The sequence below is a fragment of the Lethenteron reissneri genome, chromosome 8 (assembly GCF_015708825.2).
Source record: "Lethenteron reissneri isolate LAM-NWPU_2019-01 chromosome 8, ASM1570882v1, whole genome shotgun sequence".
Taxonomy (NCBI): Eukaryota; Metazoa; Chordata; class Hyperoartia; order Petromyzontiformes; family Petromyzontidae; genus Lethenteron; species Lethenteron reissneri.
The window spans coordinates 647,766-672,376 of record NC_083786.1 but is presented as its reverse complement, the minus strand read 5'-3'; the positions used below and the strand labels follow the sequence as shown (position 1 = coordinate 672,376).

General features: G+C 51.1%; 1 protein-coding gene across 1 annotated transcript in view; it reads left to right on the top strand.

The window, feature by feature from the left end:
• LOC133359441 (Golgi integral membrane protein 4-like) overlaps positions 1–24,611 on the top strand; it is an 80,428-nt gene that overhangs the window by 36,489 nt on the left and 19,328 nt on the right. Inside the window, exons 7-9 of the mRNA XM_061577852.1 lie at positions 15,943–16,025; positions 17,886–17,999; positions 19,616–19,699. Coding sequence (XP_061433836.1) covers positions 15,943–16,025; positions 17,886–17,999; positions 19,616–19,699 — 281 coding nt within the window. The remainder of the gene's footprint in view (positions 1–15,942; positions 16,026–17,885; positions 18,000–19,615; positions 19,700–24,611) is intronic.

The following is a 24,611-nucleotide window of genomic DNA, read 5'->3' as shown; positions in this document are numbered from 1 at the left end:
ACTTGGGTCACATTGTCGACTCTTCGGGGATTTCTACCGATCCCGCGAAGACGGACTGTGTCAGTTCATGGCCGACGCCCACGTCAGTTTCGGACGTGCGCAGTTTCATCGGTTTTGCTTCTTATTATCGCCGATTCGTTGAGCACTTCGCCACCATTGCAAAACCCTTGCACGCTCTAACAGCGAAAGGAGTGAAGTTCCGATGGGGACCGGAGGAGGAGGCTGCATTCTGCTCCCTCCGGGACGCCTTGGTAGGTGCCCCACCCTTGCGCTATCCTGACTTTGCGAGTCCCTTCTTGCTAGACACGGATGCTAGCAACACGGGCATTGGGGGGGTGCTGTCCCAAGTCGTTGGGGGGGTCGAACGGGTGGTCGCCTATGGTAGCAGGGTGTTGTCGCCGGCAGAGCAGCGCTACTGCGTCACCCGTCGCGAGCTGCTTGCCATTGTTTTTTTCGTACAACAATTCAAACCATATCTCTATGGTCGTCACTTTACGGTCCGGACGGACCACGCGGCGCTCCAGTATTCATTGCGGGTCGCCCAGCCCTCGGGCCAATTGTCACGGTGGTTGGAAGTCCTCCAGGACTATCAGTTCACGACTACATACCGTAAGGGGTTGCGACACACAAATGCCGATGCTCTGTCGCGATTGTTGCCTTGTCACAAATGTGCGTGCTTATCGGGATCGGCGCGCTGTAAACCACCAGTTACGGAAGGTATGGGGGCGTTGGTTGCGACCGCGGGCACACCAATTGGGGATGTTCCCGCTACCCCAGGGGGTCAGGACTCGCTGCTCTCACTGTCGCTGATTGAGTGGGGCCGTCTCCAAATGGCGGACAGCTCCCTGCTAGCATTGCGCCGCAGGACGGGGGGTTCCGAAGGTGACCATGAACGAACTGGCTCCTACGTACTTAAGCAAGGCCTGTTAATGAGATGGGACAGTTTGTCCCGGCGGCACGCGATTGTGGTGCCTTCTGCTGTGAGGGGGAAAGTTGTCTTGGCCGCACACGAACGCCTCTTGCATTTGGGAGTTAACAAAACGCTTGCCCTGCTTCAGCGTGACTATTATTGGCCGGGGATGGGGAGTGACGTGGTGAATATTCTGAAGGGTTGTGTTGAGTGCGCCAGACGGAAACCACCGCCCGTGGCAGCTAATCCACCGCTGCAATCTATTCAGGTCTCGCGCACTAACGAGCTCGTTGCGCTCGATATTCTGGGGCCTTTTCTAGTCACGCCTAGGGGTAATAAGTACCTGTTGGTGGGGGTCGAATATTTTACCCGGTGGCCTATGGCGTGGCCACTCGCCAACCAGTCGGCGGCGGCTGTGACGGACGCCTTTGTCCAGGGCTACGTCCTGGACAAGGGGGCTCCCGAACGCTTGCTGACCGACCAAGGGAAAATTTTTTCAAGTAAATTGCTGCAAGAGGTGTTCGACCTGTTGGGTACTAAGAAGGTGCGTACCTCCCCGTACCACCCGCAGACGGACGGGATGGTGGAGAGACTCCACAGGACATTGACTTCTATGCTGTGCCAGCAGGTGTGTGAGGCACATGTTGATTGGGACCTGCAGGTCCCTGGGGTCCTCGCCGCGTATAGAATGGCCCCCCATGCAGCTACGGGATTTTCCCCGTTCTATCTGATGTACGGTCGGGAAGCCAACCCGCCCATGGAAACGCAGCTGGGCCTGCCCGCACCACGAACTAATTCGAAATTGGCAGAGCATATTAAATTTAATATTCATAAGCTGACAGAGGCAAGGGAGGTCGCACGGCTTAATTCACGGGCTCGCCAAATTGCAAACGAGCGGTTGCGTGCACGGAAGGTGTCCGTGCACAACTGGGAACCAGGTGACAGGGCCTGGCTGCATTGCCCTCAGGCACCTTTGGCTACGTCCCCTAAATTGTTGAAGCCATGGCGGGGACCCGTGGAGGTCGTGCGGGTTGCACGCCCCCAGTGCGTTCAGATAAAATGGGGAAAACGCCGTTGGTACGTCCACCCCTCCCGACTGAAACCGTTCTCGCCTCCATATGGCCTCCCCTTGTGTCGTGAGGGCCGAGCATGTGACGTGACCGACGACCCTAAGGGGGAAATGTCTTTGCCTGATCCTCACATGTCTCTGCCTGATCCGCTCCCAGGTGTCTCGGAACTGACAGCTGCCGACCACCGGCGGCCGGATCTTCGCGGCGGGGCCGGTCCTTCCAGGCCCGATCCGCGCCGTCTAGAGCTGCCGGAGCCAACGGACGGTCGCCAGCGTCCCGTCCCATACGACGGACCGGCCAGACGGACTCGCGCTAGGTCGCGCTACTTTTTATGACCTACCACGTGAGGAGTCGAGGCAGCCGGAGCGCCTCGTCACTGCGTTTAGTCACAGAGACACTTGGCGCGTTCGTTTTCTGGAGTTCGCTTTTATTGTGTTGTTCGTCGGGCTGTATATTGCTTATTATTTAAGTGTTGCTGTTGTGTTGTTGTTGTTGCGTTACGGGGCACACTGGGGGGTGGGTTTTTTTTTTATTATTGCGTTGACGTTGGGTTGTGTTGTTGGTTAGCAGCCGGGCCGGCTGCAAGCTATGTGGGAGGGGGTGATGTAGTGGTGATACGTGCTGGGGTAGGGATCGTGTGCCAGCGCGTAATGATTGGCTGTGTATGTGGTGACGCGCGCTGACGGTGGAGGATCAGGGGTCAGCGCGGGGTCGTGGGTTACGGGGTGCTGATTGGCTGTGTGCCGGTGATGCGCTGAGAGGGAGTGATCGGGTGGCAGCGCGGTGTGATTGGTTGAGTAGTGTTAACACGCGCTGGGGAAAACGGATCGTAGAGATAGCGCGTCGTCATTGGTTAACTAAGGAGCGATGCTCACGTCGACGTCCGCATCAGCTCCGTCTCCCGTGAGCAGGGGCTATAAAAGGGGATGCACACAGGCGTAAGGGCAGTATGTAACCAGCGAAGAATGAAGACGGGGATCGAAGAGATAGGGCCCTGCGGTACCTAGTCCCGCTGTCCTAACGGGACCGGGACTCTGTGTAACCCAGAGGCGAATGCATTGTGTGTAGCCATAGGCATAGGGTCTACACGAGTCGAATGCATGGTGTGTAGCCAGAGGCATAGGGTCTACACGAGTCAAGTGTATTGTGTGTAGCCAGAGGTATAGAGTCTACACGAGTTAAGTGAAGTGTGTGTGTAGCCAGAGGTATAGAGTCTGCACGAGTTAAGTGGAGTGTATAGTCAGAAGAAAGGAGACCACACGTTGTATTGTGACACGTCAAGATTTAATAAAAGTGTGTTACCCGTCAAGAAGTTCCTGCCGTCATTTCCAATACTTCACCTGTATAAAAGACACCTGTTCACATAAGCAATCAATCAATCAAATTCCAAACTCTCCACCATGGCCAAGACCAAAGAGCTCTCCGAGGATGTCAGGGACAAGATTGTAGACCTACACAAGGCTGGAATGGGCTACAAGACCATCGCCAAGCAGCTTGGTGAGAAGGTGACAACAGTTGGTGCGATTATTCACAAATGGAAGAAACACAAAAGAACTGTTAATCTCCATCGGTCTGGGGCTCCATGCAAGATCTCACCTCGTGGAGTTGCAATAATCATGAGAACGGTGAGGAATCAGCCCAGAACTACACGGGAGGATATTGTCAATGATCTCAAGGCAGCTGGGACCATAGTCACCAAGAAAACAGTTGGTAACACACTACGCCGTGAAGGACTGAAATCCTGAAGTGCCCGCAAGGTCCCCCTGCTCAAGAAAGCACATATACATGCCCGTCTGAAGTTTGCCAATGAGCATCTGAATGATTCAGAGGACAACTGGGTGAAAGTGTTGTGGTCAGATGAGACAAAAATAGAGCTCTTTGGCATCAACTCAACTCGCCGTGTTTGGAGGAGGAGGAATGCTGCCTATGACCCCAAGAACACCATCCCCACCGTCAAACATGAAGGTGGAAATATTATGCTTTGGGGGTGTTTTTTCTGCTAAGGGGACAGGACAACTTCACCGCATCAAAGGGACGATGGACGGGGCCATGTACCGTCAAATCTTGGGTGAGAACCTCCTTGCCTCAGCCAGGGCATTGAAAATGGGTCATGGATGGGTATTCCAGCATGACAATGACCCAAAACACACGGCCAAGGCAACAAAGGAGTGGCTCAAGAAGAAGCACATTAAGGTCCTGGAGTGGCCTAGCTAGTCTCCAGACCTTAATCCCATAGAAAATCTGTGGAGGGAGCTGAAGGTTTGAGTTGCCAAACGTCAGCCTCGAAACCTTAATGACTTGGAGAAGATCTGCAAAGAGGAGTGGGACAAAATCCCTCCTGAGATGTGTGCAAACCTGCTGGCCAACTACAAAAAACGTCTGACCTCTGTGATTGCCAACAAGGGTTTTGCCACCAAGTACTAAGTCATGTTTTGCAAAGGGGTCAAATACTTATTTCCCTCATTAAAATGCAAATAAATTTATACAATTTTTGACATGCGTTTTTCTGGATTTTATTGTTGTTATTCTGTCTCTCACTGTTCAAATAAACCTACCATTAAAGTTATAGACTGATAATTTCTTTGTCAGTGGGCAAATGTACAAAATCCGTAGGGGATCAAATACTTTTTTCCCTCACTGTAGGAGAGTGCATGGAAGAAGTGAGAGGAGAGAGGTAGGAGAGTGCGTAGAGGAGGTGAGAGGGGAGAGGTCTACAAAAAGAGCTGGACTTACAAACCTCCCACCCATTGTATAACATTGCATGGTGGTGTACATTAGGAGTGTTTGGATAAAAAGGCAATATTTTGGCCACCACGTGACTGTCAGGCGCAAGTCATCCTCCTGACCGCGGCACGTCGTAGCGCTGGAATCAGGGGCCTTGACTTTAAAGTGGACACCTGCTAGAGACAATGGACACAAGACATTAAATTTTAATACACTTGGTAAAATACTGAAGCAGTATTTTACCAAGTGTAATAAAGGACTTCGGACACACTGCTTGGTCTCCGTCACTCTTTATTCCCGTTGACGCTCGCACTCCGCTGGTCCCGATAGCGGACCAGCTGCTCCTCATGCCCGCCCCGCGCTCTCCCATCATTCACTCTGCTCCCCCGGTCCCGCACACCGCTGGCCGACGGTGTGCTCGAAGCTCCTCCAGCAACGTGGCTGATGGCGCGGATCCCCTCCGGCCACCCAACATGGTCCAGCTTTGTGACTCTACCAACTGACCCGGAGCCCTTCCGGGATCCCACCTATATTCCCTTCACCACATGATCCTGTCTCCTCCCTCTCATCATGCCCTTCACCGAACCTTCCAGATCCGGCCTCTGCATAGCGCCTTGCTGACTCCGCCTTTAGGTTCTGCCCCTGCTCACCTCGCATCCAATTGGACCCGAGGTGAGCGGCGGACCTTCACATACACCCCCATACTGGGCCCCGCCCCCAAATACCCTGGGCCGTATGATTGGCCCAGAGCCGAGCAGCGAACCCCACTTATGCTCGCATTAGATGACCCCCCCCCCCCTGATGTAAAGGACCAGCCGTCCCATCTGAATCAGGATGAACATAATGCGAGCGACGGCAACACCCCCGAGAACCACAACAGACACAATGGAGAAGACAACAATAACAACGAATACAATCAACGAAAGGGAAGGGATCTGGAACAAATGCGGGCCGCCGGCCCGTCCTTCACGAGAACCAGCGCCCTCGGAGACCACAGTCCGGATGGGGTTGAAGGAGCGACGGAACCGGAATCATCCGCCGCTGATGGAGGCCTGTCCGTTGCAGAAACCCACGCATCAGAGAGGCCCGAAATCTGGGCTCCTTCCAGCCGTAATCTCGGCGGGGTTTGAGGGGCAGCGGAAGCAGGATCTCCCATCGCCGTTGTAGGCCCACCCGGTGCAGAAATCCCTGTGTCCGGTAGGATTACCGTCGGCCCATCTACAGGAGGCACGACAGGCGTGCTTGCAGGTTGAACAGGCAAGGGCAGTGGCACGTCGGACGCGACAGTCACCGGCAAGGCAACGTTAGCAGATGACGCATCGACACGAGGGGCAATGTAGGGATTCAATCAGGAGGTGTGGACATACCAATGGCGCGACCCGACACGAACGCATGCGGACTGGGGACTAGGAACCTCAATCAGCACCACTGGGCATTGCCAGGGTTTGTGCAATTTAGGGGAGGTCCCTACCAGCACCTGTGGGCAGTGGAGCCAGGCCATGTCCCCCACACGCCAAGGGGACGCACAATGAGAGCACCGTTCGTTCTGGGCCTGGGTCTTGGCCGTAGCCAATCGAGCCGCATCCCGCGCTTCCGCCACGTGCCGAACGGACTCGCGAATGTAATTGGGGAGGGATTTAACAGGACCCTTCGCACTCGTGTCAAGCTGCACCTCCACAGGCGACACATTCTCGCATCCATACATTAAAAAGAAAGGTGAATACCCCGTCGACGCATGTGGTGCCATCCGGTAAGCGGAGAGCACTCGCGGGATATGCAAATCCCAATCGGCCTGCTTCTCGCTAACCGTATGGCAGAGCATGGCTGACAGGGTCCGGTTCAACTGTTCAACCATCCCATCAGTTTGTGGATGGTAGGGGGAGGTCCGAACTTTCTTAGTTCCCAAAGCGTCGCACACATCCCGCAGCAGGTTCGAAGAAAAATTTCGCCCTTGGTCCGTGAGCAGTCGTTCCGGCGCCCCCTTGTCCATCACGTACCCGAACAGGAATGCCTCCGTGATAGACGACGCCGACTGGTAGGGCAAAGGCCAAGCCATTGGCCATTGCGAAAAATATTCGACCCCGACCAACAAAAATTTGTTCCCCCGAGCGGACGGGGGAAAGGGCCCCAGAATGTCCAACGCCACCAATTCGTTAACCCGCGTCACTTTAATCAATTGCACTGGAGGAACATACGGCTGTCTGGGGGTTTCCGTCGGGCACAGTCGGAGCACGCACAAATGTGCCCGACAACGTCAGTCACCATGCCGTGCCAAAAATGATCACGTTGTAACGTCAACAAGGATTTCTGCACCCCGAGATGTAACAACTTCTCACCATGCAGAATCCGAATCAACTCATATCGCAACGACAACGAAACGACAAGGCGCCAGCGACCACGCAAGTCCTCTCTCCACATCAACAATCCATCCCGGAGAGCTGCTCCCGGCATCCCATCAGATGATGGATACCCCTTTGACTTTGCAGCCTGACTCCGCAAGGCCGCAAGCGAGTCATCGAGAAATTGCTCACGAACCCACACGGAAAGCGGCAAATTCAAAACCTCATCAGCCGGCTCCAGGCTTATCCACAGCGGACATGACAGGCCGAGGGGGCTGTGGAACCCGCGTCCACCTATTTGTGCCCGAGGCACACGTGCAGGCGGACCCATGTGGCAGTCGGGAGAGCGCGTCCGCATTAGCGTGACGAGAACCCTTACGGTATTGAATGTCAAACGAGAACTCCTGTAAAGTTTCCAGCCATCGTGCCAGCTGGCCAGATGGCTGGTCAACTTTCAAGGAGTATTGCCTAGCCGCATGGTCCGTGTGCACAATGAATTTTCTGCCATACAGATACGGGCGGTATTGGCGAACAAAATGCACGATAGCCAACAATTCGTGCCGGGTAACACAATAGCGGGTCTCAGCCGGAGAGAGAACGTGACTCCCGTAAGCCACAACGCGTTCGACGCCACCCTTACACTGCGATAGGACTGCGCCAATACCCGTGTCACTAGCGTCGGTATCCAAAAGGAAAGGCAAAGCGAAATCAGGGTAATCCAGCGTCGGTGCTGATGCCAATCGATCGCGTAGGCCGCAAAATACCTTCTCCTCCTCCGGCCCCCATTTGAACCTCTGATTCTTCGCTATAAGGAGGTGCAGAGGCCTAGTGATCATAGCAAAATTTGGTACAAATCTGCGGTAATAGGAAGCAAACCCGACAAATCGACGCACGTCCCCCACCGTGGCCGGAGTTGGCCAGTCCCAAACGCACGCCGTTTTGTCCGGGTCCGTGGCCACCCCATCAGGGCTGACAATGTGACCCAAATAGTGCACGGAGTGTTGCAAAAGGTGACACTTCTTGGGTTTAAATTTCAAATTAGCGGAACGCACCCTAGCAAAACAGCATCCAATCTCTGAAGATGCTCCTCAAACGTGCGGCTGAAAACAATGACGTCGTCCAAATATATCAGGCACGTGTCCCACTGCAGGCCGGTCAACACGAGTTCTATTAACCTTTGGAATGTAGTGGGGGCAGCGTTCAATCCATGGGGAGACAATTAAACTGAAAAAGCCCCTGCGGCGTACGGAAAGTCGTCTTTTCCCTCGACGACTCGTCAAGGGGGAGCTGCCAGAACCCCGAGGGTCGAAAAAAAATTCGCCCCAGACAAGGCATCGAGGGAATCATCCATACGCGGCAGGGGGTACACGTCTGCAACCGACACTTTATTTAGCCTCCGAAAATCAACACAAAAACGCAGGCTACCATCCTTCTTCTTTACCAGAACAACCGGAGCAACCCATGGGCTGTTAGATGGAGAGATAATGTCAGCGGCCAGCATATCATCCACCGCACCGCGAACGTGATCTCTGTCCGAGGGGCTCAACCGATGCGGATTCATATGTATGGGACTAGCATCCCCGGTATTAATGTGATGGGAAAGCAGTGAGGTGCGTCCCAGATCGAAATCATCCTTTCTAAAGACATCGGGATATTTGGATAGCAGCACGCGAAGCGCGGACTGCTGGTACGTAGTCAGGGACGTGTTTTCCTGACACAACCCGGCGATCCATCCATCGTCCGGCGACTTAGAAGCCGAAACCCCCACCACGAGACCCTGCCGATCCGCTTCAGCATGGGCTGTGAAAGCGGTAGTGGCATGGGCCAAGACCGTACCGGCCGGCACCACAACATTGTCCGCGCCTCCGTTCAAAACTTGCAAAAACGGAGGCTGAACCGGACGAACAATTGTCCAGGCTGCGACCAGCGCCAGGCTGCCGGTAATAGCGTTGGATGGCAACAGCAACACACCCGCCGCCCCCTCAACCCCAGACATGGGTTTACGATAGTGCAGCGGAATGAGCATCTGCGAGCCCGGAGGAATGTCGACCGAGACGTCGGCCAGCGCCTGCACCGGGAGGTCCGGGGTGGAATGGCCCCATGGCGATGGCAGAAAGACAATCTTACAGCCTGCCGGTAACTCAACGCAACCCTGATCCACCCTTATTTTAATTGACATCTTGGCCAGGAAATCGGTCCCCAATAAGCAAGGCACAGCAAGGGACCTGGAGATCAACACCGTCCCCGAAGCCGACACGTCCCCAACGGAAATGTGTGCTTCCACCTGGTCCACGATGCCCATACTCCCCCCGTTAGCAGCAACACACACATAGAAAACCGGACGTACCCGCGACGCCGGAATGGATAGAAGATGGAAAATGACATCCGAGACGATAGTGGCGGATGCGCCCGAATCAACAAAAATCCGCACATCAACCCCTTGTATAGAGCCCGGAACGGTATAAGACCCTGTGGCGGCCGCAACGACTCTGCGAGTCAGTTTCCGCCACTGCGTCACCGTCCGATGCGGATCAGCTAGAGTCCCCCCATTAGGACAGGCACCCGGAACGCACTCAGATAACGATGAATGAGGTGACAGGCCTTGCCAGGTGTCTGATGCGTACCAACTTGCCTGACACGGGTCACCGTCCGACGTCAATGGCGCATCCTTAGGCGGGGACTCCGGGCAAAGAGGTGGACGAGATCGACCCCGGCAGTCGCGCGCGAAGTGTCCGAGACGGCTGCAGCAATAACACACCATGTCGGCCCGCCGCCCGGCCCCCACAGCGTCCCGGCGATCCGCCAACGAGGGCACCGAGTGTGGCACCATTCCCCTCCGTGGGACCCACTGGCCCGCCGCCGCAGTGAGATCGTCCGGGGCAAAGACGACCTTCGATGGCGTCCAACCAATGGGTTTCACATCAATGGCCGGATCACCCATCCAGGCGGCCATCTGCGCCCAACGGTGCAAGTTAAACTGCGCGTCAAGGCACTTGGCAGCCAACCGGGAGGTTAGCTGCTCATGGCCGCACACGGGCAGTGGGATGCCCAGGTCCTTGGACAACTCCAACATCTTCCCCAGTATCAAGGGCTCCAATAAGTCGGGCTTGGTCTCGGGGTACGCAGCCATGGCCAGCGCAATCAAAGCGCCACGGGTGATTCCTCCGGTGCCCGTTGTCTTTGGACAAATCTACGGTGAGCGTCGTCCGGTGGCTCATATGCTTCCACCATCTCGTCGAAAGCTCCCTTTAGCGTTGCCTTCTTTGCAGCTGGGATGGAGCGGAAAAATTTTAAAGATGTGTCATCGAGGAGCGTTGGCAGGACCTCCAAGGCCTCCTCATCCGTCCACTTGGCGGAGCGGACAGCCGATTCAAAACGCCAAGTGAATGCGCTCCAATCCCCGCCAACGGCAAATTCCTTTATAGATGTCAGACGGTGGCTGCGAGCCCCCCCGCTGCTCCCACCTGAAGTGGCCGCCCCACGCGGCGGTGACAAAATGGCGGCTTTTCGCCAGTCATTTGTGATCGTGCCCAAGATGGCGGCGTCCTGCCGCGTGTCGGGGAAAGCGGGAAGCCTCGCAGAGGCCGCAATGGCGGACGGCTCGGGCCCACCTGAAGTCTCCCCCTGCAGAGGTCCGACGCGTGGTTGTCCCGGCGCCGTCGCCGGCGTGACCAGAGTGACCAAGTCCAGCAAAACGGCCCGTAGCGAGTCAATTTGCTCTGCTATGTGCCGCCAGCCGTCCTCGGCGCCCGAAGACGTAGACGGCCCGGCTCCCGCGATGATATCTTGAACTTCCGCAGTGTCGCTTGCCGCCGTCCCGTCCGCGCCATCCGTGTCCGGGACTGCCACCGCTTGAGTAAGGTCCCCGTCGTCATCCAAAGAAGGCGTTGGTTGAATTTTCTTTTTGAGATGTTTTGACATCTCGAACCGCTTCTGACTCCAATGTAATAAAGGACTTCGCCGACACACTGCTTGGTCTCCGTCACTCTTTATTCCCGTTGACGCTCGCACTCTGCTGATCCCGACAGCGGACCAGCTGCTCCTCGCGCGCACCCCGCACGCGCTCTCCCATCAGTCACTCAGCTCCCCCGCTCCCGCACACCACTGGCCGACGGTGTGCTTGAAGCTCCTCCAGCCACGTGGCTGGTGGCACGGATCCCCTCCGGCCACCCAACGTGGTCCAGCTTCGTGACTCTACCAACTGACCCGGAGCCCTTCCGGGATCCCACCTATATTCCCTTCACCACGTGATCCTGTCTCCTCCCTCTCACCGCGCCCTTCACCGAACCTTCCAGATCCGGCCTCTGCATAGCGCCTTGCTGGCTCCGCCTTTAGGTTCCGCCCCTGCTCACCCCGCATCCGATTGGACCCGAAGTGAGCGGCGGACCTTCACATACGCCTCCATACTGGGCCCCGCCCCCCAATACCCTGGGCCGTATAATTGGCCCAGAGCCGAGCAGCGAACCCGCTTACTCTCACATTACACAAGTATAATCGTTGTTCGAAGCCAGGTAACAGCAACAATAATTGTTGTCGTTATTGTTGATGATGTTATCTAGCGTTCGATGTTCCGTCGCGAAGCTAATGGGCCCACAACCCAAAACCACATCCGCACACAAGCCATCACAGCAGCAGATACGGATACCTGCTGACGATGCAAAAATGGAGAATAAAAATCTCCCCGGTATGCGACTGCGGTCACCCAGAACAGAACCGTGGAACGCATAACAGCGACTCGGTGCCCAATTCCAAATAATTTGCCACCGCTACTCCTGACGCATTCGTCTGCCTCATCGACCAACTCGACGTAAAATGACGACCTGTTGCGCTGCAGCAACATCGGCCACACGGAGTGCGAGATTGCTGTTACCTGCCACTCGCAGGGGCCTCCGTGGCTACGCTGTGGCCTATCACAGTCTCCGCATCAATAAAAAAAATTGCCTCCTTGTGAACAATTTAAATAAGGAACCAAGGAAATAAATATAAGTTTAACACGTTGTAGGCTTTCGCGACCAATATTATCCAGAATAGAGGTTTTTGGGTTAGATCGTGTAAATATTAACCCCCCCCCCAACCCCCTCTGGCCTTCACCTGATTTGCTCACAAGTGACGACATTATATTTATCCCTTTATTTAAGACCGAAGCAGGAGTATTTCTCCACATCTCTGGCTGTCGCCTGATGAGGCTGGTTGTAATAACCAGCGAAACGTCACGTTACTCGAATTGTCAATGTTGTGGGTTTACTCTCCAACACACCAGTAGGGCTGTACTAGTAACTAATTGGCACGTTTTGTGTACGTGACAAACCTTACTAATTGGCTGTGTCGGGTGGTGGCAGGTTGTTGTATATATTGGGTCTTGAAAAAGTAATAAAAATAATAAAAAATTAATGAAATTTGATAAATGTAATTATGCAAAGTATGCGTTTATGCTAATTTGGAAGGTGTACTGTATGAAGTTATGCAAGCGCATGTAATTATGCTGGTTATGTTTTAGTGTTAATGTCAGGTCTCAAAATTCAGATCTCTGCGCAGGATACAGTTCTTATAATTAAGATTATTATGCATGAACTTAGGAAGGCACCACTCAGAGTCTTCTGTGTTAAGCAACTTTAATCTAAAAAAAAACACTCTAATATGCGAACTCTTATGCTAGGAATGTCAACAAAGTACTCCTGGAGATGTCCTCCTCATTGATCCGTACATTTAACCCTCAATGATTACGTTTGTTAAACTGGGAAAGAGAACTATCGGTTAATTCCTCAGAGTAAAGCGAGCATACACGGCGATTGGAAAAAGTCCTTAAAAATGAATGTAACAATATTCATACGAACAGCAATAAAGAAACACGTCTCGAAAGCAAAGGTAGACCTCAATGAATTCATTGGTAAGATTATGCAATTAACGAAAAGTCTTGGAACAATGGTGTGCAGCAGTGTTCCTGCTTGTCTAGCAAATGCTTATTGTACTCTTTGGTAAATTCAGTAAAGTCACGTAGGTATAAAATAAAATAAAATACTTTACCGAAAGAACCAAAGAGTATGGAACCTCCCATTTCAACGAGTCTACACAACAGAGACTCATTTCTGACAGCGGTTTCAGCCTCACCACCTCTACATAACAAAAGGCTCAGTCCCATTTACACGCACCTTTACATCAGCCTCACCTTAACAACTCTTTTCAACCAGTCTACACAACAAAGGCTCATTCCTAACAGCGTGCTTCAGCCGCACCGAACCTCACAATAATAATATCCAGGGCCTACCTTGGCTCCTCCCACCCTCAACCAGTATATCTACAAGGACTGTTTTCTTGGAATTTCTCTTACTTGATACAGCTATCGTGCCGTGACGGTTCCACCTGAAGACGGAGGCTTGTGTTGCCTCCGAAACGTCGTGATTTTTATTTTATTTTTATTTTACTTTTATTAATTTTATTTTTTTACCTACGTGACTTTACCGAAAAAACCTAAGAATATGAAACCATGTGTTGTGTCAAATTGTTGGGAGACAAAGGCGGTTAGGAGTCTCTGGTCCTATGGAATACCTATTACAGTGATCCCTCGTTTATCGTGGTTAATGGGGACCGGAACCCCTCGCGATAGGTGAAAATCCGCGAAGTAGGATTGGCCCCCTAGGAATTTCCGTATATGTGTGTGTGGGTACCAGAATGTTTAAAATATGTATATTTGTAATGCGAGCAAGGATTGAGGGGGGGTAGAGTCTGGGTCACGTGGAGAGTGGGTGGAGTTAAGGTCACGTGGGAGAGAGGATTTAGGGGGAGAACCGGAAGGGGAATGGGGAGTTGAGACGGAGTGAAACAGGAGAGAGTGGCGCGGTCGCCACGCGGTGGAAGACGTCGACATCATCAGCCATCGGTGTCAGACGCAGAGAGCTAGCGGCTGGGGGAAGGCTAGCTGTATACGGGGCAGCAGTGAAGCTAGAGCTAGCGGAGCAGCGGTGTGGCTGCAAGGTGGAGCAGCAGGGAGACTGCATATCGGAACAGCAGGGAAACTGCATAACGGAACAGCCGAGGGGCTGTGGAGAGGTCGTCGGACGGGACGCGGCCCTGAGCGAGGACGCCGTGGTACGAGATTTTACGAACCCAATAAAGGACAACGGAGATCGACATCTGAGAGAAAGGTCCTTTATTACATATTTATACTTTATATATATATATATTTTACTTAAATCTATTTAATTATAAAACCTTAATATTGTACATTCACTCTCTCTCTCTCTCATACGATACGTATTATGGTGTTTTACACTCACCAATGACAGTAGTATCTTGAGACTTGACTCCAGTAATGACGACGACGACGATGACAACGATGATGTGCAGCCAATCAGCTCACGGGATACATCCACTCGTTCTCTCATTCGTCGATCTCGCGCCGGGAACCAATCACGTGCCTTGTCTGAGTGCCCGTGGGTATGTACAAAGCCTCTGAGAAAAATCCGCGATGCACTGAGGCCGCAAAACTTGAACCGCGAAGTGGCGAGGGATTATTGTATCTCGGTTGTGTGTAATTTACCTATTTTGCCTTGTATCTCTTTTGACTTACCCTAGGTCTAATACTTCATGATTATTATTTGGTTTATGTTTAACCAAGATTCGTGATCTACCATAGTTTTTACCACATGTATTCCGAGGGTTTTATTAACCTTTGTTCCCTGTATGTATCCAGTGATCCGTGCTTTTTATTCTCGAGTTATATTTTGATATCCTGAGGTTGGAGATGTAACTAAGTTTTCACTTAAGCTTTCTTGACTGCCGGAATTCATATTCCTTGGTTCTTTTGGTAAAGTCACATAGATAGAAAGATACAATAAGAAACAATATATGAGGTGAATAAGGGTGAAATAAAATAAGTAATAATAAAAGCCACTAATGTAGACTGCAGTCGATAATGTCGATTGATTCTTGTCGCTAAGTTTCGAACTTTTACCGTTAAAGAAAACGCCATTTGTAATGTCCGTTTGCCCTGTGAACTGTCCAAAACGTCCGTGGAGGTCTATCATATGGTCGTTTGGCAATCTGGACATTTCCCAGATCGTCATTAACCCCCCTTTGCCCCAGAGTGTATTATTTAATGGCGCTTTATGACCTCCTCCCTCCAGTTGCTTTAATATGGCAAGGCAGCTGGGTGTGAGGGGTGGGGTGTACCTCACCCTTTCATGCCCCATGCTGACCCCGATGGATTATTAAAAAGAAATTGGCAGAATTATTCTTAATATGATTTTTTGGAAAAATACCCATATATACAACAAGGTTTCACGACACATTCATATTTACGCGATCTAACCAAAAAAACAACTCAATTATCGACATAAATATAAGCAGACAATTCGACTCTCTTCTCTGCATCGAAACTGGTCCAGAGTTTTTGCTTAATGTTGAACGCCGCTAAAACGATGCACTTCAAGAAGGAGGCCGGGTGACTGATGGGGATGTGTAAAAACGAGTGCACATTGTGCGTGGCAGGCACAGATGCATGATGGAGACGTAGCGCCCATCTAATTAATCTTGCGCGTCAACAGCATTACCGCAGCAGGGCGTTGGCTCACCTGATGAGCTCCCATGAAGTCAAACGCACGCACACACACACACGCACGCCTTGCGTGCCGATGATTCCTAAAGGGCTTCTCTTTGGGAATCATCGACCTATGGGGAGGCCTGTCGAGCGTGCACACTCACAGATATGACGGAATTTTCCAGCATGCGCAGTGCAGCTCAGGTGCCTGCGTGACCACGGTATTGGGTGCTGCGTGACCACGGTATTGGGTGCCTGCGTGACCACGGTATCGGATGTGCGACGCCATTGATGGCTTGCGTCGAGTGCCGCGCACCGCGTTGTAGTCCCTGTGCTAAACCCTCGTGCCCGTCCCTCCGATAGAAACGATAACCCGAGAGAAGGAGGAGAGTCAGCAGCTGCGCAGGGAGAGGCAGGAGTGCCACGTGTCTCTGCAAGATGCACAGGTACGGCTCGCGGCACGCACGCACGCATCCCACCATCCTCAAGCACTCTAAAACTCCTGGCTCATCACCACAACCACTGCGTGCGTCCGTGCACACTGACCGCTGCCTCATTCTTGTGTACAGGTGGTACAGGTGTATGTAGCACGTTACCTGACCATGGTGCTGCGTTGGCAGTGGTGCACAAAGCAGAGTTAACAATGACAACTCAACGCGTTTTGGGCAATAACTCCGTAGCCTTGCACAACAATATATGAACATGAGGGGTGACATTTCGGGCCATGGTCCTTCTTCAACGCATGTGCTTAGAGAGGCAAGAGGACAGTGGATGATACGAATTGGAGACTGCACGAGGTCACACCATGGGGGCATGATTAGAATGATGTAATGCCGTGTTTTCTGAACATGTTAAGAATACGCGTGTTCAGTGCAACTTTACATGCCTGCCGGACTTGGACGTGAACAAAAGGCCGACAGAGATAAGATATTGGCACTCCAAATGTATCGCTACATAAGGATTACCGCTGCATCTAAGCTGGAGCCAAAGAGTGGCCAACCTAGAAGTAAGAAAAAGGTCGCACACAGAAGCAGACGGCCTGCTGATGAGACAGGCAGTGATGAGAAGGAAACTGGCACTATTTGGACACATATGTAGGATGGACAATGGCAGGAAAAATTGGAAGGAACCGGACAGAGAGAAAGACCTAATAGAGAAAGGCTTTACGATGACATCAGAGATTGGTGCCTGAGAGATATTGCCACTACTGTGGAGACACTGAGAGAGGGGGAGGACAGACGTCTCACTCGAGGGAACAGCCGTGCAATTCATCTTCTTGGTTCTTTCGGTAAAGTCACGTAGAATTGAATAAAATAATAAAAATAAAACATAATAAAATAATTCTCACGACGTTTCGGCCACAACGCAAGTAGCCCGTTCTCAGGTGGAGAACAGGTCTGTCGAGGAGACAGAGTATTATTTCAATTCTACGTGACTTTACCGAAAGAACCAAGAAGATGAATCCCTGCAGTCACGAAAGCTTTAAATCGAAATTTAGCCGTGCAATTGTTTTCCGGTAAGGAATTAAGTGTTTTTTAAAAATATTCTTAGGTTTTTTCGGTAAAGTCACGTAGGTAAAACATTAAAATTAATGAAAGTAAAATAAAATAAAAATCACGACGTTTCGGAGGCAACACAAGTCTCCGTCATCAGGTGGGACCGTCACAGCCAGATTTGCTGCATCAAGTGAGGCAATGATTCAAGATGTAATCCCTTAAAAGCAAGTTGAGGGGGGAGGAGAGGGGGGAGAGCTCATCAGAATGTGGTAGCCAATGAATGGAACGTATCGGGAGGGAGGGGGGCGGGGCTTTGGCTGTGACGGTCCCACCTGATGACGGAGACTTGTGTTGCCTCCGAAACGTCGTGATTTTTTATTTTATTTTACTTTCATTAATTTTAATGTTTTACCTACGTGACTTTACCGAAAAAACCTAAGAATATGAATCCTTGCAGCCACGAAAGCTTCAAATCTGTTTTTTTAAAGTGTAGTGTTCAGCATTTCGATTTATTTGGCAACTGCTGCTTACGGCCAACACCAGTAACGATTATCTGAACTGGTCCTGGGCCTCCCCTAGGCCGACTCAGCCTTAAATTAGTAGCTGGTGTGGTGTGTAAACATCACTACTAGGGAGACAAAGGCGGCGTGGTTCTGGCCACCCACCCCCTCGTGTGCCGTGCCGTCCTTCGTAGGTACGACTTGCTAACAGGACTTGCCCCAAGAGTCTGTCAAGGCTACACGGGGGGAGATATTTGTCTTTGTGTGTTCGTGGCGTTGTAGTGATGCAGAGGCGCGCGTGTTTCCGCAGGTACGTCTGGAGGCGTGCGAGCTGTCGCGGGGCAAGCGAGCGGCACGCGACGGCGCCGCCGAGTTAGAACAGAATGAGACGAATGCAGTGCGACACACACAGCGGCACGTGCAGGTGCCCGCCGTGAGCCCCGCCACTCGCGCGCACCCAGCCACATGGGGCTTGCTTACGTGGGAGTCTCTGCACGCTTGCTACCTCATACCAAATTGTGAAAACTGAAGTTGAGTTTTTTAAAGGCGTGTCATTAAGTGCCACACGTCTTGTCTAGTCCAGTACCCCCTCCTTCGGTATTTGAAGAGACTGCATTGTAGTCTACGTGATGCTTCATAACTCACGCCGATGTCACCTTGCTCCAGGTGAGTAAGCCTGGATCTGCGAATACAATTCACGTGACCCACAAAGGCTAGTTTCTTGAGATCTGCGGTGATCCATCTAAACTAAATTATTTTTATTTTACCAGTGAAGGCCCACTGAGCTATATAGCTCTTTTTCAGAAGTAACCAAGCCACAAATGATCACCCAACGAAGTGGCTTATCATCGTGTGAAAATTTACAGCAACCAAATACTCTAAACGCGTGACGTTGATTGTAAATGTGGAATGAAAAAACGGAGTACCCAGAGAAAAATCCACGCGACTACAGGGAGACATGCAAACTCCAAAGATACACCTGGCATCAGGCATGGGATCGAACCCACATCCTCCTGTATACTAGGCGAGGTAGTTAACATTTTTACTGTACCGGCTTCTCCTGCCGAGAGAGGGCATGGCTCCTCCTCGACACACCATCTGTGCATGATCCACCAACCCTCGCTGCTGCTTCCACAGTGTTGGATGACAGACTGCCACGTTCATCATCACCACTCATTGCCTGATCAAATCTGTTATCTGCTAACGCTGCGGTGTATCGGTGCTCCTCCGGCGTTATAACTTCACACGGATTGTTCGAGCGCAAGACATATGCGACCCTGCGCGTATCCCAATTGCAGGTATTGATCGCAATCAATGGGTCGATTCATCATCCCACCCGATGTACAGGCCAGAGCGAGTTAGACCGCAATACCGAAGTTATCGGGTTTGTCCCCCAGATGGAGACGTTCGGTTTTGAGAAGGGAGCTGGTGCGTCTACCGGTCATCTCAGTCAGCCAACCCATGGCACCTGGGTCTGTCCAGAGATTTCTGCCAGCGAACCTTCGATTTTTTACGTGGCCTCAAAGTGCACCTGGCCTGGCACATGGCGCATATTGGTTTTGGTGTCATTACGCAGGTGTGGGCGTGTGCATGCATGTGCGCGTATCACACACCGCCACTTGGTGGCAAACGGCGGCTGTTGTTGTTGTAGTTGTTGCGTGATCCAGTGCTGGTGCCAGTTGTTATCGTGACTTCTCAAACTAGCACATGCTCACGAGTGTGTGTGTCTGTGTGTAACGCAGGGGAAGTGTTAGCCACGCTACCATTCGAACCCGGTGACGCAAGTTTGATTCCCGCTCACGGCCAACACTAGTGACAATTATTTGAACCGGTCCTGGCCCTCCCCTAGGTCGACTCAGCTTTAAATTAGTACCCCGTGCAGTATGTAAACATCAGCACTGGGGAGACAAAGGCGGCCGGGCATGGTGTTGCCCACCCACCCCCTCATGTCCCGGCCTTCGTAGCTGCTCGATAACAGCACTTGCCCCGGCAGTCTGTTAAGGTTATGCGGGGGATCTTTGTATTTGTTGTGCCACACAGCAAGCCCACGACATGCTGTCCCTCCAGCATGATCAGATCAAGGAAGTCCTCAAGGATCATCAGAATCAACTGAAATCTGCAAAGGTTCGTTACCGCCCCTTGTCGTGTGTGTGACATCATCGGGCGTCGCTGCTGCTGCGAATAATTGTTGTCAAACTTTGATGTACGTCACATCATGGGAAATCTGATGATCCCCACAGCATCAAGAATACAACATTCCACGTGGTCAGACCGGCACATTGTCCGTAGGCCTGCGTGCATTCACACGACGGCATTCCCTCGTTATTTGTGGCGAGGGAGACGCTCCGGAGATGCTCGTGAATAGCACATTTGGCGCATGATTTTGGCTTACAAAACTCTATCCTATATCTCATAACTTTGTCATCACTTTCTCGTATCTAATTCTCTCTCATCACTTTATCTCATCACTCTTTTTTTCTCTCTCTCTCGACGCAGCGGTCATGTTGAGTTCCAGATGCGATTCGTGGACAGCCAAAATCTTAGAGAGCAAGTTTGTGAATAGCGAGGGAATACTGTACCCATGTTCATTGTATTATCTGTGTGAAAAATTATTGTATGCCAGCCTTTGCTGCTCTGCAACTGTCATTGGGAGACAGGTAAAACTCGTGCCTCACAGTAAGAAGGAGTCTGGGTTCAATCCCCAAATCAGGCGCTTTTCTGCATGGAGTTTGTATGTCTCGTCTTTTATGTTCTGCATGCGTCTTCAGGTTTTCCAGCTTTCTCCCAGAGCTTAAAACGAAATACACTTCAGACATCCAAATGTTAAAGTATTGCCTGCTAACGACTCAACTGGGATGAGGCATCGTAACATAACCCCCCGACTGTGAACTACTTTGACGGGACCCTATAATGAGTCTTGAGACTCGGTGAGACTTTGTTTTGGTAAAAAAGCACGAATAAATAAATAAATAATATACAATTATGCACCAACTGTTGCAGTTAAACATGAACAGTACACAGCTGGACAACGCCACGAAGAAGACGCATGTTCACACGGGGTTGCGTTAACTGGGAACATTTAGCGGAGGGTCGTTTGGAGCTTAACAGGCCATCGGGCAAGTGTTGTTAGCGAGCACCTATGAAGGTCGGCACAGCACACGAGGGGGTGGGTGAACAGCACCACGCCCGGCCGCCTCTGTCTCCCCAGTGCTGATGTTTACACACTGCACCGGGTGCTAATTAAAGGCTGAGTCGACCTAAGGGGAGGCCCATGACGGGTTCATATAATCGTCAATGGTGTTGCTGGCCCTGAATTGGAATCTAACTCGGGTGGGCGGGGTTTGTAGTGCAGTGCAACCACTCCTCACACATTAACGCACGACGACCAAATACACTCACTTAATATTCACCCATTCATAACAACAATAATCGCCATTCGCCACTAAGTGGCGGTGACGTCACCTCGGTGCTTGTGCCAGGCTAAGTGCACGTGAAGTGTCGAACACCCGCTGGCAGGTCACGGGACAGACCCAGGTGCCATAGGTTGACAGACTGTGTGGATGTGAATGGCACCAATTTATATCCACACGTGTACACACGTGCACTGGGTTTCTTTCCAAGTGGTCAAGCTTGCCCCGTGCGGTCACGTGGCGACGCCTCGCTGCCTCGTTACATGTGGTACAGGAGCAGATGGACTCATGTGTTGCGTCCCAGCTTGTGTTTGGTGCCAGGCATAAACCCTGTGGGTGCAGATGCAAGTCTCTGGCTGTGAGGTGTCGGCGTCACGGGCTCCTTGCTATCGCACCGTGCGTGAGCATCGGGCTTTTAGCTCGACGCCCGTAATGCGATCCATCACCTGAAACAACTAAATGACGACAATTGCTGACAGCAGACTTCACACGGGTGGGTGGGGTTACAAAAGTCTCTGGTTCAAAAGCCACGGCCGAAAGATGTTCGCCCACTGCATTTAATTTTGCGGTAAAGGACACTGGTTTTGTTCGCTTTTGGGATTGTTGAATGATTTGTGGTGTGTAAGCAATGTGAGCATTACAACAACATCTTGACACGTGATTGATGTTCGGGCCAGATCCGCGCAAGCCAACATGTTGTGCCATGAAACCCTCCCCTGTCTGACATGGCCAGCAAATGAGTATTTTTTTTTCGTCACATGAAGTTGTATTCGATTTGAAAAAAACAATCGAATACAAACATATGCTTATGGTGCTGAAGCAGCACAAGCATATCTTTGTATTCGATTGTTGAAGCAGCACCACATTGGCACGATTGTTCACATGACAAATTCATGAACTGGCTGCGTCAGGTAGGTGGAGTGTGTACGACACATTCTACTGATAAAAACAACAAGAGATTGTATCTTTTATGGCAATAAAACAGGAGCAGTGATAATATGTTCAAACACCAAATAGATACACTTTTCATAGGCATCAAGTCTGTATTAACCACACGTACTTGTCGCAAACCATGCGTCGATACTGATCGAAAGGGTATCCCGATAGACACAACTACTCGACCCGAGCTACGTGTATTGATACTTGCATTGTCTTTGTACTGTTCGCCTTTTGCAATTTTCTGTTCTGACACTGGTGAGACAAGGCTATAAAGAAGGCTGCTGTCTCTGGTGTGTAGGCCAATCCGTTTAAAAGGCAATGTATATCTTATCAGAGCAGGTTTGTTTGCATGTTTTGTCACAAGTATGTGTGCTTAATGCAAACTTGATGCCTTGATTAAGTTTTCTATTTGGTGTTTGAACATCTCCATACCTGTTTTATTGCCAGAAATGGTGAAACCTATTCTTATTTTTAATCATTTTGGATACTGGCAAAAGGTCCCATAGAGGCATATTCTACTTACGTGATTTGACCCAAAAATCAATCACCTGGAGCCTGCGTGTTGTATGTACGTTGAACTTATAGCCAGGCGTGCTAATCGGAGGTGCGAGGTGTTAAATAGTGGAACTTGGTTTTTATATTTGCTTAGCCATACTGTTGGTAGCAGTGCATCCTCGAGGAGGTCATGGGCCTCCTCGAGGCTGACTCAGCCTCAAACGAGTAACTGGCACGGTGTGTAAACATCACCACTGGGGAGACAAAGGGGGCCGGACGTGGTGTTGGCTACCCACCACCTCGTGTACCGTGCCGGCCCTCATATATTTTCGCTAACAGCACTTGCCCCAACAGTCTGTTCAGCTTCTTGGTTCTTTCAGTAAAGTCACGTAGACGGGAAGTAATAAAATAATCAAAATAAAACATAATAAAATTCTCACCACGTTTCGGCCACAACGCAAGCTGCCGTCCTCAGGTGAAGAACAGGTCTGTCGGAAAGACAGACCTGTTCATTCAGACGCTGTCTTTTTCATTCAGACGCTGTCTTTTTGACAGACCTGTTCTTCACCTGAGGACGGCTGCTTGCGTTGTGGCCGAAACGTCGTGAGAATTGTATTTTATTATGTTTTATTTTTATTATTTTATTACTTCCCTTCTACGTGACTTTACCGAAAGAACCAAGAAGATGAGGTCAAGGTGTTTATTTTGTTCTTGTTTTGTCTGTTCAGGTTACACGGGGTGGGGGGGGGGGGGGTCTTTGTGTTTGCGCGTGCGTATGCATTTGGGAAGTGGTGATACAGTAGTTGGAACTCGGCCTTAATCCGAGAATATACCCGGTGCAGTTCTTATTTATCGTGCTGGTGCAGCACTATATATAGTAGAAGCCCTTTTAACGACGGTAATTGGTGAAGTGATTTGGTCGTTAAGCCAGTGTAGTGAGTTCAACTGAGTCACAGACGTACTCTTTGGAGGCAACACATTTATTAATACCAACACAAAGGGGTAACTGCCTCTTAACCAGATAACAAGCTATGGTGCTGGACCACCAGGCTAACTAGACTAATTACACCATGACTAGCTACAACAGACCGGACCACAGCTCGGGTCCAGGTCCACGTGTTGGAGAGTTTGTAGGATGTAGAACGGAGAACGTAGGTTTCTTCAGGATGAACAACAGCAGCCAGTCCCTCTCGGGGACCCGGCTTATATCCTCTGTGGCGTGGCTGGCTCCGCCCTTAGCCACGACCACCTTCTAGAATCCTCGAGCAGGATCTCAACCCTGACATGTGACCACCCCTAGCCCCCACCTTGGGGGCCCTGTGTAGTCTATACCGGTCACGTGTCCTTTGGGGTCAATCAGAGTACCATGGCCCTTAGTAACCCCATGTCCGACACTCTCACACCATATCCTGCAGGGGTCGGCACTGCACGCAGAGCGTGGTGCCATCCAGCACTGCCAGTCAGTACTCTCCGAGCCCCTCTAGGGCCAGTACTGCACCCACATATATGTGGTGCCCGCGACGTCAATGCATCGCACGCCGTGCCTCTCTTGGGCCGGCATTACACAGTGACATCCGCGATGTCACTACACCAGCATAGGCAATACACGTTAAAGGCTTAATTCGTTCCGATACCATTGAAAGTTACTAATTTTCACCCAAAACACGTACTTTATAATATTTAAACAATGGATATTAATGCATAAAGATACTAACAATATTATGAAGACACAATATTAGAAGAAACATAGTTAATCAATGCATTTGTAGTGGTTTCCACGGAGGCACACACTTGAACTTCAAGGCAACACGTTTATTACTACACCCCAACAGAGTACTACTTAACACATACTGGATAACGACATAGGTGGTAACTACCACGATTAATGCAAACCCCAACGTAATAACTAATCATCTGAGTCAGGTCAGTAACGTACTGCATGACTCACGATGCCGAACGTGACGACCGAAGAGCGAGGAGACGTAACACCGCGGGTTGCTTCCTGAAGACAGCCCGGATTGGCACTCAGGAATTCCCTTTTATGCCCCTGAGCGCGGCCTGGCTCCACCCTCGGCTACGCCCCCTTCTAGATCCTACGAGAAGGTTCTGGGCCTTGTGTCACGTGTCCCTCTCACCACCCCTTGCCCCCCCTTGCTACCCTCTCCTGGTCACGTGCCCTCTTGGGTTCACCC